Source organism: Myotis nattereri (genome assembly GCF_964212035.1).
Source record: "Myotis nattereri genome assembly, chromosome: 18".
NCBI lineage: Eukaryota > Metazoa > Chordata > Mammalia > Chiroptera > Vespertilionidae > Myotis > Myotis nattereri.
In genome coordinates, this window is record NC_138093.1 from 1,490,116 (window position 1) to 1,507,164 (window position 17,049).

Sequence of the window (17,049 nt, forward strand, 5' to 3'; positions counted from 1 at the left end):
GAGGGGACCTGTTCCAAGCCCTGCCGTCTGGGGGCCCTGGCTCTCTCCCACTGGCACCTACACCGTCCACCTGCTCAGTGAGGGGCCACCAGCTCACTACACAGAACCAAAGCATCACCCGTAGCCTTCTGGTTTTCGTATGTATGTATACGTATGTATGAATGTATGTATGTATGTATGTGTGTTTATTTCAGAGAGGAAGAGAGAGGGAGAGAGAGAGAGAAACATCAATGATGAGAGAGAATCATCAATCAGCTGCCTCCTGCATGCCCTCTACTGGGGATCGAGCCCACAACCCGGGCCTGTGCCCTGACCAGGAATCCAACCATGACCTCCTGGTTCCTAGGTCGATGCTCAGCCTCTGAGCCACGGCAGCTGGGCCTTCCGGTTTTCTATGGCTCAGGAGGGCCTCCCATGCTGGCGTGTGCCCGTGGGGTGAAACCTCCGTGATAGGGAAGCCGAGAAAAATTCCCACCTGTTTCATGGGCTCAGGGATGCGTGGAAGGAAGGCAAGCTGCCCAGGTAGCTCCCACGAAGGAAGGACGAATGAATGAGGTCGAGGAGAATGCTAACTTAAGTGTAATGAGTATTCGCAAGGAGGTGCCATTAGAAAATAAAAATAATAATTAATGGAATGGGCAATGACGATTTTCTGAGTACTAAAACCACGTAGAGGGATGGCAAAGCAGAGTAGCCATGCTGAGAACGGAATTAGAGGTCCGGATAATACCATGAAAGGGGAGGGGAGAGGAAGGAAAATGAGCAATAAAGTAAGAGGTTTAGAGAAAAGCAGTTCCAGATGGGGGGCAACATGAGCAGGGAATTAAAGAGAGAATCGAGGAAATAACAGAATAAAAGTTCCCTGAGTGGGAGAAAGACTTTTGACAAAATGGGCTCAGTCGGATGCAGACAGGATTAATTTTCCAGGAAGCCACACACCTAGACATAATCAGGGCAAGCGTCTGACCTCCAATGCTAATGAAGACATTCTCGCTTCTGCCAAGAACAAAGCGCCGTCTTCCTACAAAAGGGAGATTATCTGGCTGTTACAGCGAAGGGCCATGATGCCAGAATCCTTCCATCAGCGAACGAAGCCCTCCCATGGGAAGGAAGCACAACAGTGCTCAGCACCCACGGGCTCAGGCCGAAGCCACCCAGGTCCTGGCATCTTAGCTGAGAGCACACTCGAGGCGCACACCCTCCGCACAGCACTTCAGCCGGAAGCAAGTCGCTTCCTCCCACGCAGAGGAAGCAGAATTTAACAGCACGACAGACAGTGCGGCTGCGGCTGGTAACTCTCGCTAAGCAAGACTTGGAATAGAAGTTACAAGATAGGGCTCTTAGAGTTAAACGTGTGTATAATTACATATTTGAATAAGTAAATAGATATATTTGATACAAATCTGCAACTATAATTTTTCAGCTACGCAGAAAAACCCAGGACTTGTGGAGAGAAGAGAAGAGGAAGGAGCAGATAGGAAGGAGTCTAAACGCCCCCATGAGTAGGGGGAGAGGGGGTTCAGGCATAAACGTGGGGTGTCCTAGAAGGGCCATCATCAGTAATGACCTTGATGTACTGACTGAGAAACACTGCTTAACAGATCACTGTGACAGAACGGGAGTTCCCTACCGAGTGAGAAAGACCAAGCACACAGACAGGAAACACCACGATAGTAAATAATCCATCACATGGACCAGTCACACTCCATGCTGAACAGGCTGAGTTTCTTATAAAAAATGTCCACATTGGGCTACAAGTTAAGTCAAGTAGCTAAAGTGAAAAGATATGAGTGCAGGGATGGCACCGTGACGTGAAGAGTGAAATTCCAGACCCCAATCATGAAAGGTGGTGAGGAGTGACATTCCATCATGACAACAGGCCTGGCCCCCAGAACCGCAGGCACCGACTGCTCAGCACAGCACCTCGCGGAGGGCGTAAGGCGCAGCACGATGTGGAGGGCTGTGGAACCAATGGGGACATATATGAAAACACAGTGCCAGTAGAGAGATGAATACACCCCGTCTAGATTTGGACCCGTCCGCCGGGGACAATCAGCAAGGATGGCGGCCCTGTGGGTGACGTAAGGAACCAGGGGGTCTACAGATACTGTGGAAGTCGGGGGCCCCCATAGCGCATCTTTCCTCCTAGACCCTGGAGAATACACTGGACGTACCACTGGCCACAAGAACATCTCAGCGGTTTTCCCACTAATAGTGGTTCTGCTCACCAGTTCCTGGAGCAGACTCCAAGCCTCCACCCTCCTCCACCCGCTGCTGGTGCTGGCCGGAGAGTGGCGACAGGGTGAGCGGCGGAGAGAAACCGGGTCCGTGGGTGCAGGGTGCGAGGCCTCAGCCCGTGTCCCCTCTCCCCCGAATCAGCGGGGCCACTGCTGGGGTTGGGCCTCCTCTGTCTTTAGCTCATCTGTCTTCCTTGCATGTTTTCTCTATAAGAATCTCACAGTCACCAAACCCAAGGTCCTCCTCCCCCCTCTCCTCCCCCCGCACCTATATGTGTGGGCATGTACACCGGATTTATACAAACACTTCCTTCACTTATGTTGAATTTCAAAGACCCTAAAGCGACGCGGATGTCCTCAGAATTACATCCGTACGCACGCGCCCTGACACTAGACTGTCCTCACGAGCCCTTCTTTTCCAACCCGAGAGGGTAACGTAAGGAGATCAGGGTCTCAGGTTTACGCGGGAACCACGGACGCGTCACACGCCTGAATGCTTCCACGGACTCGGACCACATGGGGAGCGATGGCCACGTTGGCTCCGGCTTAGCCTGGACCACACTCGGGACTGCAGGCTGGAGCATGAACCTGACGGCCGGGCCGCGAACCGGGTGCCGTTCTTGGTGTTTGTTTCTCGTGGCGCTCACGCCCCGCGCTCTGCTGGTTCCCATGGGGCCCGTTTGGAAGCTCACATGCTCGTCGGAGGGAGGACAGAAAGTTAAAAAAAGAAAAGAAAAACAGGCCCAGTAGAAACAGACTATGTTCCTCTTCAGTGAGGTTACTTCTGACAAGGATAATTTTTTTAAAAGTCAGAGTCCTTAAACTAACACGTCTGGAAAATGCTATGTCTGAAAAATTGTCTTATAAAATTTTAAGCTGAGAAAAAAAAAATAGTCCCTTTGCTTAAGGCGACGTAAGCAGCTGATCTCATCTATGTCCCTCTTTTTAATCTCCTGTGTTCTTGTAGTATTGAATTTTTCTAGTTTCTATTCCAAGAACAACTAATTTAATTTTTCAAAGGGCGGCAGGAATGGCCTTTTAGCGAATAAGAATTTTTCATGTTATGCCTTCATAGGGCTCGGAGACCTGTTATTATTTTATGGGGGAAATTACCCGAGTCCCCTCCTCAGGAGAAAGCACGGAGACTTCCTCACGACTCCACACGACTCCCCGAGGCGGAGCAGAAGGGGCTCGGGTTCCCTGTGGAATTAATCAACGTCCAGATGATTGCGGCCGGCTGTGGGCTCTGAGGTGGCCAATATGCTTATCAGAGTCGCGCACGAGGACAGAAGACTCACGTCCCTTCATCTGCATCCACGCAATGTCCATAAACATAGGGACGTGGAAGACGAGGTCAGACGCAGCCCTGGGAGCGGACGCTGATGAATGAGTCTGAGGACGCTTTGCGTGGGGACAGATAAGCGGGCTGTCGGGCGGCCGGGCCGGGCTCCGTGGGCTTGGAGTTGTTTTTATTTAGTGCTGTTTGCAGCCTCTGTCCCGGCAGCTCACAGAGGGGCTGATCATTCACGCCCCCCTCCCCCAACCCCTTGCCGTCACCGCCGCAAAGAAGGACGGTCCATTTATTTTCATGGCAGAGCCCCATGTTTGAGGTCTGTGGGAGTCTGCTCCCTGGCTGTGGCTCACCTACAGTTTCAGATATTTTTTTTTTTACTCTTTCCACTTTTTATTTTGCTAAATTTTTATTTCTTTACTAGAGGCCCGGTGCATGAAATTCGTGCACTTGAGGGGGGGTCCTTCAGCCCAGCCTGCACCCTCTCACAGTCGGACAGTTGTTTTTATTTAGTGCTGCTGCGGAGGTGGGAAAGGCTCCCGCCACCGCTACTGCGCTCGCCAGCCATGAGCCTGGCTTCTGGCTGAGCGGTGACCCCTGTGGGAGCGCACTGACTACCCAGGGGGCAGCTCCTGCACTGAGCGTCTGCCCCCTGGTGGTCAATGCATGTCATAGCGACTGGTTGTTCCACCGTTCAGTCGATTTGCATATTACCCTTTTATTATATAGGAGGATTTGTTTTTATTGACTTTATTTTATTATTTTTAAATGTTTTCATGAAATCTATGGGAGTTGCTAGAGTAAAGGAGTGTGAGGGGCGGGGGGGGGGCAAAGAGGGCCTAATATATGGTGACGGAAGAGGATTTGACTTTGGTGGGCACAGATCTTGGATCATAGAAATCCACACCTGAAATTTATAGGATCCTATTAGCCAATGTCACTCCAATCCTTTTAGGTATTTTTAAAAAACACACGATTAAAACAAACAAAACAAAATCAATAAAACTTTCTAAAAACCTGAGGACCGGTGTGTTTCCTGACGGGTGTGTTGTCAAGGTCTTCTGAGCTTCACGTGTGTGTGCATGTGTGTGCGTGTGCGCGCGCGTGTGTGTGTGTGCATGTGTGTGTGTGCGTGCATGTGTGCGTGCGTGTGTGTGCATGTGCGCGCGTGTGTGTGCGCGTGCGTGTGTGTGCATGTGTGTGCGTGTGTGTGCGTGTGTGTGTGCGTGTGTGTGTGCATGTGTGTGTGTGCGTGTGCGTGTAATTGTCTCCGCTGTCATCTATGAACCCAGACAGGCCCTCTTTGTCTGAATGTGACAGATCAGTTAGGACTGTGGCAACTACCATTTACAGCTATTGATTTCAACGTGACATTAAAGGCCCCAAATTCAACCATTATTCTCTTCAATTGTCACAAACAAAGGTTAATAACAGCTGAGCTGGGACTGAAGGGATCAAGTAAGGAGTGCCAACTGAAATGAGCACTTTGCCTTCTGTGAGCCACAGATCAGTGTGGGGGTCCGCGTCCCCCGCCCCCTATCCCCAGTGAACTTGTCATCGTTTTCAAAAGGCGCCTCTCTCCCCAAAAGTAATATTTGAAATACAGAAAAGGGAAATGGAGTTTCCTAAGAAATCACGCCATTTAGCATAATCAATCATTGAAGCTGCATGTCTCCGTGCAGGGAGTAAAGCGTTTTGCTCGGCTGTCTCCACTGCAGAGGGTAATGCTTCTCCTAACTGTGCATGGGGGTCGGGAGCAGGGCTGACCGGCTTTTCAGCCCTCAGTTCACGCCCCGACTACAGCTGGAGGGAGGCATGAGCTTTCCGGCGCCCATGAGAAAGCGGAAAGCAGCGGTTCTCAACCTGTGGGTCGTGACCCCTTTGGGGGTCGAACGACCCTTTCACAGGGGTCGCCTAAATACATCCTGCGTATCAGATATTTACATTACGATTCATAACAGTAGCAACATTACAGTTATGAAGTAGCAACGAAAATAACTTTATGGTTGGGGGTCACCACAACATGAGGAACTGTATTAAAGGGTCGCGGCGTTAGGAAGGCTGAGAACCGCTGGCATAAAGGCAAGCGCAGAACGGCGTGAACATAGGCCTGCAGAGGGGGCAAGTGGCGTTCTCTTGGGGGCAGGGGTGGGAGAAAACCCCTTTTCTGTACTAAATAGGCAGGAAGTTGCTGGCAAGACAGTCCACACCTTCACAAAGCAGTGGCAAATTTAAAGAGCCTCGAGTCTTTACAATCCCCACCTGCTTGTATTTACATCGTGATTTTCCACCTACTCACCCTTCTGGTAAATGGTAAATAAAATCTTATGGGCTGTGTCCTCTATGAAATTTTTAACAAGAATCTTATTTTTTAAATGACTCCAATAATGTGAATTATTACTGATGAACCCTGCATCGTTAAAGATTTACAGAGAGCTATCAAACTATGCTTCTTATTAGATAAAAACTAGCCATTTTTGGACCACTTCATAGAAAGGAACCCTAGACCGAGCAACTGAGTTTAGGATAATTTATTATTGATCATTATTTCCTAGAAAAATTAATGAGGCTCTGCCCCAGAGTCAACCTGTACATGTTAGTAACCACACTCGAAGGGGTGTTAGGAATGGAGCAGCATTTCCAACTCAACCTGGTTTATGCTTTAAATCCACAGACCAACCTCTGGGCCTGAGTTAAGGCCCTGGAGTAGTTTTCTGCAGTCTAATAAGATGACAGTGGTGAAATTATTTTATTTTATTTTTTTGTGGGTAAAGTGCAGGATTTTTACTTTAAAATTTTTTGTTATTGTTTGAAGTATTACATATAGTAGTAGATGTCTCCTTTGCCCCGCACTGACCTCTCCCCAGCCATCCCCACCCCCAGCACATGCCCTCACCCTCCTGGTGTCCGTGTCCATTGGTTATGCTTATATGCATGCACACAAGTCCTGTGGTTGACCCCTTGCACTCAAACAGAAAAATATACTTTAAAACCTGACTTCCTGAGATAGTTATATTTAAAAACTCACAAGGATTAACTATTGTTCCTAGATAGACAACTGTATAAAATAAGAAATAAAATTTCCAGAGTGTCTAACCACAAGGGGCGATGGTTAGCATTCTGTCCACTGCCCACCCCATGTTTATACAGGCCTATCTATCTATATACCCACATGTGATTATTTAACAATGCCAAGCTTGCTTTGTGCTCACTCTGTCTCTCTCTGCATATATATTTGTTTGCCTATTTTATATTCATACGTCATATAGACATGTTAAGCATTATGCCCCTGCTCACTGCAGGAAAATGTTGATATCCAGTCTGTATCCTGTCTGTTTACTCTAGTCATGGTATCTTTTGAGATCACTCTTTTCTTTTAAAACTTGTGCCTTTTCTGCCTGTTTAAGGAAGAGTTCCATATCACGAGATCAATTACACGGACGCCAAAATTGTTTTTTAAATGTCTGTAGGAAAGCCTATGACATGTAGGTTTTGAATGACTTGCAGTTGATTTTTGGGCAAGGATCATTCAGTTAATAGTTCCACGGTTTTGCACTGTTTGGCAAGGACAGCTCATGTAAATCAATCAAGTTTCCATATGTGCCTGGGTCTTTTTATGAGTTCTCTACTCTGTAACTTTGCACAATATATCTAAACCTGTGCCAAAACCATTATCTTATGAGCTATATAGCCTTAGAAGAATTTTTTTTTAAGCCTTGTCGAAACAACGCCCCCCAAAATTAAGTTGCCTCCCCCCAAAAAAGGGAGAGAGAGAGGATGCCTTATAAGAATTTTTGATAGTGATTAAGGCCAACTCCCCATTGCTTTGCGCAATGGCTAGCACAGAAAAAAATGCTATATATGTATTTTCTGTTATTATTATTATTGAATGCCTTGGATATTTTTGACCCTTTTATTATCCATATAATTCTTCTGGAATTTTTATGAGTTTTGCAATGAACCTAGTGATTAATCTGGAAAAAACAAAAATCTTTATGCTACAATTTCTAATTCCTGAATGTGATATTTTCCATATTTTATCCTTTTTAAATGTCTTCTGATAAAAATGCTTTAATTTTCTACATAAAAATTGTACAAATCTTTAGTAAGATTACTTCTTATTTATATTTTTAATGCAAACAGTAGTTATTTAAAAATGCTTGTTCATAGAAATGACATTGGTGTTTGCATGTTGATATTTTTCTCAGCAATTTTCCTAAGCTCTTTATTAATTCTAATAATTTATCAGTGGATAATTTTATATGTCACTTGTAGATAATATTTTTCCAATTCTTTTATATTTTTTATTTTTATACTTTCATTTTATTTCAAATGTATTTTTCCATTCTTGCTGAGTTGCCATAGTATATCTAGCACAATGAAGACTAGATATGCAAATCGCTGGCATCCATCCTGTTTCATCTCTGATCTTTAGCAATAATGCTCACCACATTTCAACATTAAGTTTTGCTATTTGCTGCAGTTAGTTTGCAAGCATGTTTCATCACTTTAAGAAAATTCCTTCCTATTCATAGTTTTCTAAGATTTAAAAATTATGAATAGATATTGAATTTTATCACCCATTCTTTTCTATACCTATTAAGATGAACATATGACTTCCCCCCTTCCCCTTTAACTGTTTAAGTGATGATTCATATTAATTGAATTTTGGGGAGGGGGATTAAGCCAACCTTGCCTTACTGTGGTGCGTCCCACATGCTCACGCCATGTGCATTCAGATACCCTGCTGGATGCCGCATGTTAATAGTTGGGTATTTTGTATCGATGCTCATGTGAACCAGCCACAGTTCCTTTCTCACACTGACCCTTCAATGTCAAGGTTATGCCTGCCCCGTTACATGAGCAGGGGCCGTTTTTCAATGCCAGTCTGGAAGGCCAGCTTTTTCCTCTGTGCTAAAGACCAGCCACACTGTGGGCTGGCCGTTCTAGAGTTAAAGTGGAAATTAGGAATCATTTTTGACTAATTAGGATTCAAATAGCTCTCGCTGGCTTGTGCAATATATTCACGGATGTTAAGAAGGCATTGTCACAATTAAGGTTTTTGAAAAAAGAAAATCCTTTCCAAGAGGATGTTTTCCATCGACAAACAGGCAAAATTAAATGCCCGATTAACACACATAATGTCCTCTTTAATAATTCTCAGCACCCTGCTAATTCTGCTAATACTAGGGCGCCGTCTACAATGCTTTCCTTTTGTTTCATGTGTTGAATAATTCAATTAAAAGTCTGACAAAGCAATAACAAGGGATTAAATGTGGTCGAATTGTAATTCGAAATAAAAACATAAGCTCTTGGGGAGTATTTATTGACTATCCTACAAAACCCTTTCAAGGATGTGAGGTCGTTGGCGTCTCCAAAATAAACAGTAACTGCTTAGCCTCCCTCACTTGTACCCAGTTCCAGCGAACGAGAAAACGAAAACGTGTAAAACTAAAGGGAGTTCTTGCCAAGCAGACCACCCGGGAAGGGCTGCGAGACGCCTCTGTCTGGCCTGCGTGGGGGGCAGCGAGGCCCTCCGTCCGCTGTGCAGCGACAAGAACACCTGTCGGCACCTGAGCGCGAACAGCAGAGGCGCGGAGGCCTGGAGGCCTGGACCACCCCGGCCGGCAACACCGGCCTTTCTCCGGCAACTAGGGCTGTCCAGGCGGTGAGAAGGGCAGGGGACAGATGGCCTTCCTCTGGGACAGACGGTGACAAAGGCCTTGCCCTGGACAGTGCTGACTCGAGCATCAGAAGCAGGACAGGAGGGACCCTCACGGGAAAAACGAACCTCAGGTGTCGGCGGGCAGAAGGGAGACGAGAACGGACGGCGCGGTGGCTCTGGATCAGATGTTAACGCGCCCCCCCCCTCCCCCCACGCAGATATAAGTCTTTGCTCAGCAGAATTAGGGCAGGAAGATGCAGTGAGGACATCGCCTCTCCTTCCATCCAGATCAAAAGCAGACTGACGAGACCAGGCGTCATCTTGGGCCGTTTTACGGGGGCGCTGAGGAGCCGCGGGCAGGCGAGCAGCCTGTGTCAGACACTGACCCCCACGCCTGGCCCGGCCATTTCCTGGTTGCAGGATTTCGGACAAACTGCTTAGCCTTTTAATCCTCTGAGTGCCAACCAATATCCTAGGAGCTATGCTAAAATTGCCAAGGCATTTTTGCTGATTTCACAGCAGTATAGGAAAAAAATTATGAATCGCAAGTAAATGAAGTTACATATTCAATATCTTCCACAAAAATCATCATCTTCACAGCAAGAACTGACAGATGCAGCAACATCATCATCACCGATAAAAGCAGACTTAGAACTGGACACGGCAGGAGGAGCGATCGCGCTCCCCGCACTCAAGGGGTTAACGCTCCTGCTTCTTCATCTCCCCAAATGGCAGTCATGGATAATGGTAGTAGCCGCCCCAAGGGCTGTTTGAGAATTAAATCACATGACCCACCCCAATAACAACACGTTTCCTGGTGTATAATAAACTCTCCGAGAACGAGGGCTGTTTGTTGTCAGCAATGTGAGCCAACCCTGCAAGTTGTCACCCCACACGCCGGGAGGATGCGAAGAGAAATCAGAAATCATGGGGCACAGAGTCAAACAAGAAAAGTGCTAAGCAAGCAGAAAAGAGGAGAAAATTATGATCTAATCTAATAAAAGACAAACATGCAAATTGACCGCACCTCTGCTATGCCCAGGCCATGCCCACCAGCCAATCAGAGTGACTATATGCAAATTAACCCAACCAAGATGGCGGCCACAGCCACGGAGCTGGAGCAAGCAGGAGGCTTGGTTGCCCCTGCGATGGAGGAAGCCAAGCTTCCCGCTTGCCCTGGCCAGCTGTGGCCTCCTCTCAAGGCAACAAAGTTTCAATTATAGAAGATAAATAAATCTCATACCTGCTTCCAGCCAGCCTCCACTGGGAGCTTGGGTGGCTGGGGGCCGTGGCCAGCCTGCAAACAGCCATCAGCCCCTCATCCAGGATGGCCACACCCTCATGGGGTGAGGGTCCCTGCTAGGGGGCTTGGCCAGCCTGCAAACAGCCAGCAGCCCCTCACCTAGGCTGGCCAGGCACCCCAGTGGGGACCCGCACCATGAAGGGGCTGTGGCCAGCCTGCAAACAGAACACTGCACCGCAAGCAGCTGATTCAGCTCGGCACTTTGTTAAACTGTTTGGTGTGAGATTCCCTCCTGTCAGGCCCACAGTGGGAGCCTGTCCTCAGTAACCTCACCCTTGCTCAAGCCCAGCTGCCTTCCCTCCCCACATTCTCAGCACCACTGATCAGCGCAGCCCTGGCCGTCTCTGCCTGTCTGACCCGCCTGCAGCAGCCTTAGCCCCTGAACCGGGGCCCGCTCCCCCCAGACAGACAGGTGACAGCTGCAAGGTCCTTACCTGCCCGCAGGCCAGGCCCATGCCCCTCTCGCCCATGCCGTGTGGACAGGACAGGTTCAGCTCCAGGGCATCCGCTCCGGAAGCCTGCGGGACACGCGGGAGAGGGAGGAAAGGGACAGCGTTACTCGTGAGCCGCAGGCTTCCCCCCAGTCACACAGCATGGGGCATGTGGCCAGACGGCAGCCCCGCTGCTCCCTCCGGGATGGGACGGGACGGCGGCCTCTGGCCTCGCAGGGTAATGGCTCCGATGAGAGCATCTAGAACGGCAATCACAGACACTCACGGGAGCTCCCCGAGGGCCCTCGCCGCTCCCTGGCTCTGTGGCTCAGATGTGCACAATCCTCGGTTGGCTGGGTGCATTTTACACAGGAAAAGCGCTGCCCAGGCCTGGCTACATGGAGACCAGCAGGGGGGTCAGCTCAGCTCTGCCTGGCCCGTTCCCGCGGCCCAGCACGGCTCTGTTCACAGGAACACACCTTATTCCCCCGGGAGAGGGACCGTGAGCCGCCGTGCAAAGGAAGACGGAGGAGGCTATCGGGAAGGAGCACCAGGGAATGTGTTTTTAACTGAAAGTCAATTTTATTACATTTTTAAAAAATGTCCGTGCGCAGAACCAGAGAGTACAGGTGACACTGTCTTAGCTTAATAATTAAACAGGAGTCCTTCTCGTTTACTCATTAATTCACTCGCGGACAGAGGGCTCCTGCCACAGGAAGACAGGAGGTCGGTCCCTAAGCATGTGCAGGGGGTCGTGGAACTCTTGGGGAGTCTCCTGTGAAAACCTCTAAGAATAAGCAAAATACTTATCTAATCGCTTAATAGAGTAATGTGAGGAATGGGAGATGAAGTAAGTGGTTCAAGTTTTCCATTCTTTCACCTCACTTCTAGAATTTTCCAGGTGTTACAACTTAAAAAAAAAATTACATATATAGATTTCAGAGAGGAAGAAAGATAGAAACACCAATGATGAGAGAGACTCCTCCTGCACGCCCCACACAGGGGATCGAACCCGCAACCCGGGCACGTGCCTGACCAGGAATTGAACCACGACCTCCTGGTTCATAGGTTAATACTCAGCCACTGAGGCACGCCAACCGGGCTACAATTTTGTTTTAAATAAGGTCACCTAGAAACTTCATACAATTACAACAAGTCTATTAAGCCAGACGCCAGCTGAGAAAAGCTCACTGCTTTCCAAGTGCAGGGCCCTGCTCCCTAATTGCTCAGGTTTTAGCTGTTGTGCTTCCCCGCCTGCTTTCTGAATGTTAAGTAGGACCTCACCAAACCGGAATCCTGGTTAGCCACCTCGCACCCATCTTGACTCATCGGCGAGCCTGCTTTTGCCCCGGCACACTTGGGAGAGTTCCTTTGCTCACTCAGCCTGTTTTCTAACAGGATTTCATCATGGCTTTTGCTTCCCTAATTCAGTTTTAAACACGTCCTATTATTTGGAAATTACGTTATTTAAGTCATGCCATTTTCCCCCTGCTGGTTCGGTAGTAATCATGGGCCGCACACAACTGGCTACACTGAGTTCAGTCCCAGGTCGGCCAAGGACTGTGTTGGGCAAGTCAGCCAACCTTCTGTGTCGGCTGTAGGAATAGGCCCTGTCCCCAAACACGTCCCGTGGAATCACCAGCTTCCTTAAAAGATGGCGCAGTACAATTATATACACGGCTGCTCTTTCCTTATTATTTCTTAGTTATTTCAAATATTTCCCGTAGACTTCTGTATGGAGCTGAAACGCAGCAATTTAAAAAAGCAAATCAATTCAACAGCATTTTGGAATACCTAAGCTTTAGGGGGCACTGGCTTACATATTCACCTGATGCACATTTCCTAAAGTACAAGCGCCCGCTGACAATCAGCAGCACAGTAATGACGGCGATGAGCAACAGGCCAGACGCTGTGCGAGGCTCTCTCGGTAGGATATGTCGTTCTTCCCATTTCACAGAAGATGAAACTGAGGCACAAGGAGTCTGAGTGCCCTGCTCCCTGTCCACAGCCTGCAGCCGAGTGGGGGTGAGAACCCAGCCATGTGAGAGCACTGTGAGCCCACAGCCTCTCCCTCCTGTGGCTTAACAGAGATCACTTAGTCTGTGGCTGATGTTGGGACAGTATGTTAAGGAAACTTGACACCCTTAAGCCTTCTAAACTTTAAATTAAAATCTTGTAGCCTGCCTGGCATGGCTCAGTGGTTGAGCATCAACCTATGAACCAGGAAGTCACGGTTCAATTCCCGGTCAGGGCACAGGCCCGGTTGCAGGTTCCATCCCCAGTGTGGGGCGTGCAGGAGGCAGCCCATCCGTGATTCTCTCTCATCATGGATGTGTCTATCTCTCTCCCTCTCTCAAATCAGTAAAAATATATTTAAAAATAATTTTAAAAATAAAATACTGTAAAACCACCAACCCAATTTAAAGTTTTCTTCAGTGACTGATGAGAAAGTTCCCCAGTGTTCTAGAAATACACGAACACCCGCCCAGCGGACACGGCGGAGAGGCCTCTGACACGAGCATGTGTCTCAGGAGCAGGTGCCCTGCCCCAGGTGCCCCGGGAACGGGCAGTGCCCACTGGGCCTCTGCTCAGATGCTGCTCCCACAGACGCCGGCGCCTGAGCGGGCAGTGCGCTCCTCTCTGCGCAGCGACATGCACGCCGGGGGCCTGAACTGCTGAATTAGCAGGAGATGGCGAATTAACCGGGACGGGGCATGCCGTGCACCCCGACCCCGGTCAGTCAGGAGCCTGTGGGTGCAGTCGCTGCGCCCGGCTGATTCTGCATCGCCCGAATGCCTGCACAGGGCGGCGCTCAGCGAGGGCAGGGCAGGCAACGTGCTCTCCCCGAGGGCGCGCCTCCTCCGCGTCCCCTCCGCTTCTCCGTGTGGAGAAGGATGTGTACGTGAGTCGTGTGGACGCTGGAGCCAGACGTTGTGGGTTTGAATCCACGTTCCCCACGTCCTCGCTGTGTGCCCTGGGGCACAGTCCTTCCCTCCCCTTTGCCCCGGTTCCTCATCTCTAACCAGTGAAACGCCATGGAGGTGACTCACGGGGCTGCTCTGGAAAAGTGTAAATACATTTAACAACAGTGAAGGCTCAGGCCCGGCCAGCGAGGCTCCGTGGTGGAGCAGCGGGCTATGAACCAGGAGGTCACGGGTCTATTCCCGGTCAGGGCACACGCCCGTGGGCTCGGTCCCCAGTGGGGGGTGTGCAAGAGGCAGCCGGTCAATGATTCTCTCTCATCGGTGATGCTTTTATCTCCTTCTCCCTTCCTCTCTGCAATCAGTAAAAAAAATATTTAGGAGAAAAAAGAAATAGATATGAAATGTGAGCAATGTGTAGCAAACATCGTTAAGCCGGTTAGTGTGTTACTAATACAAAGGCTTTTGACTTCTTCCAAGTAAAACTCGCTCATTTAAAGGCTCCCAACCAAAGGACCTCTTTTTTACGGCCTCCGTTGTACGGACGGGCGGGACGCAGGCAGCGTGTAAAGCGATTCATCATGGTCAGCTTAACACTGGCCGAGCTCACGCCAGGCACGGGCTCCATGGAGGATTTCACGCTCAATTAGGTAAATACATGTAGAAAATGGACCCAGCGCCCAAGTTCAGGGAGCCGATTACGGATCACGTCTAATTTCAGCCCCTGAGTCCCAGAAGTAATTTCCCCTCACAGTTTTGAGATGTCCAAATAAACTGCACAATCCACATTTCTGAATATGATGTAGAGTCATTAGTTCATAAGTGGGGTCAGATTTACTCTCCTATCTGAGCGGTTTCCAGAAACCCCAGCTAAATCTGTCTCGAGTATCTTTCAAGATAGCGAATAATGTTAACTATGCATTTTTTTTTTTTTTCTGTTTAAAACACAAATCTGAGCCCGGCCGGCGTAGCTTAGTGGTTGAGCGTTGACCTATGAACCAGGAGGTCATGGTTCGATTTCTGGTCAGGGCACATGCCCTGGTTGCAGCCTCCATCCCCAGTAGGGGGCGTGCAGGAGGCAGGTGATCCACGATTCTCTCTCATTGTTGATGTTTCTATCTCCCTCTCCCTTTCTCTCTGAAATCAATAAAAACATATTTAAAGAAATAAAATTAAAACAAATCTGAGCCTGTGGGGAGCTGTTCGCGTTTGGGCAGGCGTCCCCGACAGTACAGAAACCCCGCTCACGGGTGCCAGCTCAGGAGCGCAGGTCCCACCATCCCAGGCCTGTCCTATTCACACGCGAATGGTACTGAACGGGACCTTTTACATTTTAAATATTCGAGGGTTTTGTATTCACAGTTTCTTCCTGTACTGTCACACCAGCTTGCCTGAAGGCGAGGTAAGAGCCAGTGTGCCTCTCCAGGGTGGGGTTATGTTTTATCATGACTTCCATCCTTGAATAGGTTTTGCTTTCTACGCAAATCAAGAGGAAATGGATTCAAAGGAGAAAGGGTTTCTAGGCAGCCTGTGAAATGCCAGGGACCACTTTTATGGGATAGAGTCCCTTTAAATTTCCATTTCCATCCTGTTAATGAACATGATAATAGAAACTTTTGGAGTTACCATTTTCCATTCAACTTTGCTGTCATGGGGTTCTTTTCCAGGGCGGCGCTTTATTTACAGCGGATAAAAATAGCAGAGGAGAAACAGAAGGGAGAGGGCTGCGTTACCTCGGCCATGCTGGCGAGCTCCATCCAGTCGTTCCTGTTGTAGCTGCACATGATGCTCGCGATGAGGACCTTCAGAAAGAGGAGAGAACACGGTTCAGGTACGGCTGCACACACCAGGGCACATGGCCTTCCCATGTGCGTGTGCTCAGTGGTAAAGTACAGGGTGAGGCTACTTGTGCATCCGTTGAAAGACAAACCATTCAATAACACACATTCTAAGTGCAGCAAAGGATGAGATTTGGCACTTCCGCCTTGTACTAGAGACTTCCTCATTTATCTGGTTTTAATCCTCACCTTCGGGGATGTTTTAGAGAAAGGCAAAGGGGGAGAGGGGCAGGGGGGAGATGCGGGGGAAGAGAGAGAGAGAAATGTATGAGAGAAGCATCGACTGGCTGCCTCCTGCACATGGCCGCCCCCTCCCGCCCCCCTGCCCCGGGGATCGATCCCCCAACCTGAGCATGTGCCCTGACCGGGTATCAAACCAGCAATCTTCCCGTGCACAGGACGATGCTCCACCAACTGAGCCACATGGGCCGGGACTTCACTTTTCTGACCCTCGGCATTCTCATTTTTAAGAGGGAAACAATACTGACTTTGCCAACCCCTGAAGGCGGTCGAGGGGATTACATATATTTGTGTGAGGGGAAGGGCTGTCTAAATTATGCAACGACATGCAAGTGTTTATCAATAGCATCGCTGACACCGCGGAAGGCTTCCAGGTCTGGGAAAGACACTACTTGGCGCCCCTTGGCCGAGTTTACTCTGCGTCACCCCGAAACACGCCCCGTGGAGGCCTGCCGCCGCCGAGGGTGTAAGGCAAGAGAAGTGTCACGGATTTGGTGACACAGGACCCCCTCTACAGGAAGGATGTCAGGGACGCGGGGCCAGGAGTCGGCCGGGACCCGACGGCCTGCACAGGACAGGAAGAGGTGAGAGGAGCGACCCCCAAATCTCTCCAAGGGTCCGGGGGTCTGTTCACCGAGAAATGAGGCAGCAGACGGTGGGTGGTGGGGTCATCCTTCCAAACGTTTAAAGAATGACAATTCTCGGTCCAATTAGTTTTTATAATCACATTAGGGGCCCGGTGCTGCACCGGTGGGGGCCTCGGTCGGGCCTGCGGGGATCAGGCTGAAACCGGCTCTCCAACATCTCCAAGGGGTCCCAGATTGCAAGAGGGTAGTTCTCAGGTGATGCACCCTGGAATCGGGCTCCCTCCTCTCTGGTTCCGGGGTGCGTCACCCGAGAACCGCAGCTGCCAAGTCACTACAGCTCGGCAGCTACTGCACTGAGTGTCTGCCCCCTTGTGGGCAGTGCGCGTCATAGCTACCGGTCGGATGGTTGAATGGTCGCTCAGGCCTTTATATATATAGGTTTCTTTCTGGAGTAAATACAATGATTTTTTTAAAAAAAATTTGAATTACAAGAAAGCTTGCAGATCAGAAATTAAGGTGAAGAACATAGAATTTCC

At 49.2% G+C, this 17,049-nt stretch overlaps 1 protein-coding gene across 1 annotated transcript in view; it reads right to left on the minus strand.

Annotated features, from left to right (window-relative positions):
• Positions 1–17,049, minus strand: part of DPYD (dihydropyrimidine dehydrogenase) — a 349,138-nt gene that overhangs the window by 70,833 nt on the left and 261,256 nt on the right. The window contains exons 15-16 of the mRNA XM_081111986.1: positions 15,582–15,650; positions 10,931–11,014 (exon numbers count right to left, since the gene is read on the minus strand). Coding sequence (XP_080968112.1) covers positions 10,931–11,014; positions 15,582–15,650 — 153 coding nt within the window. The remainder of the gene's footprint in view (positions 1–10,930; positions 11,015–15,581; positions 15,651–17,049) is intronic.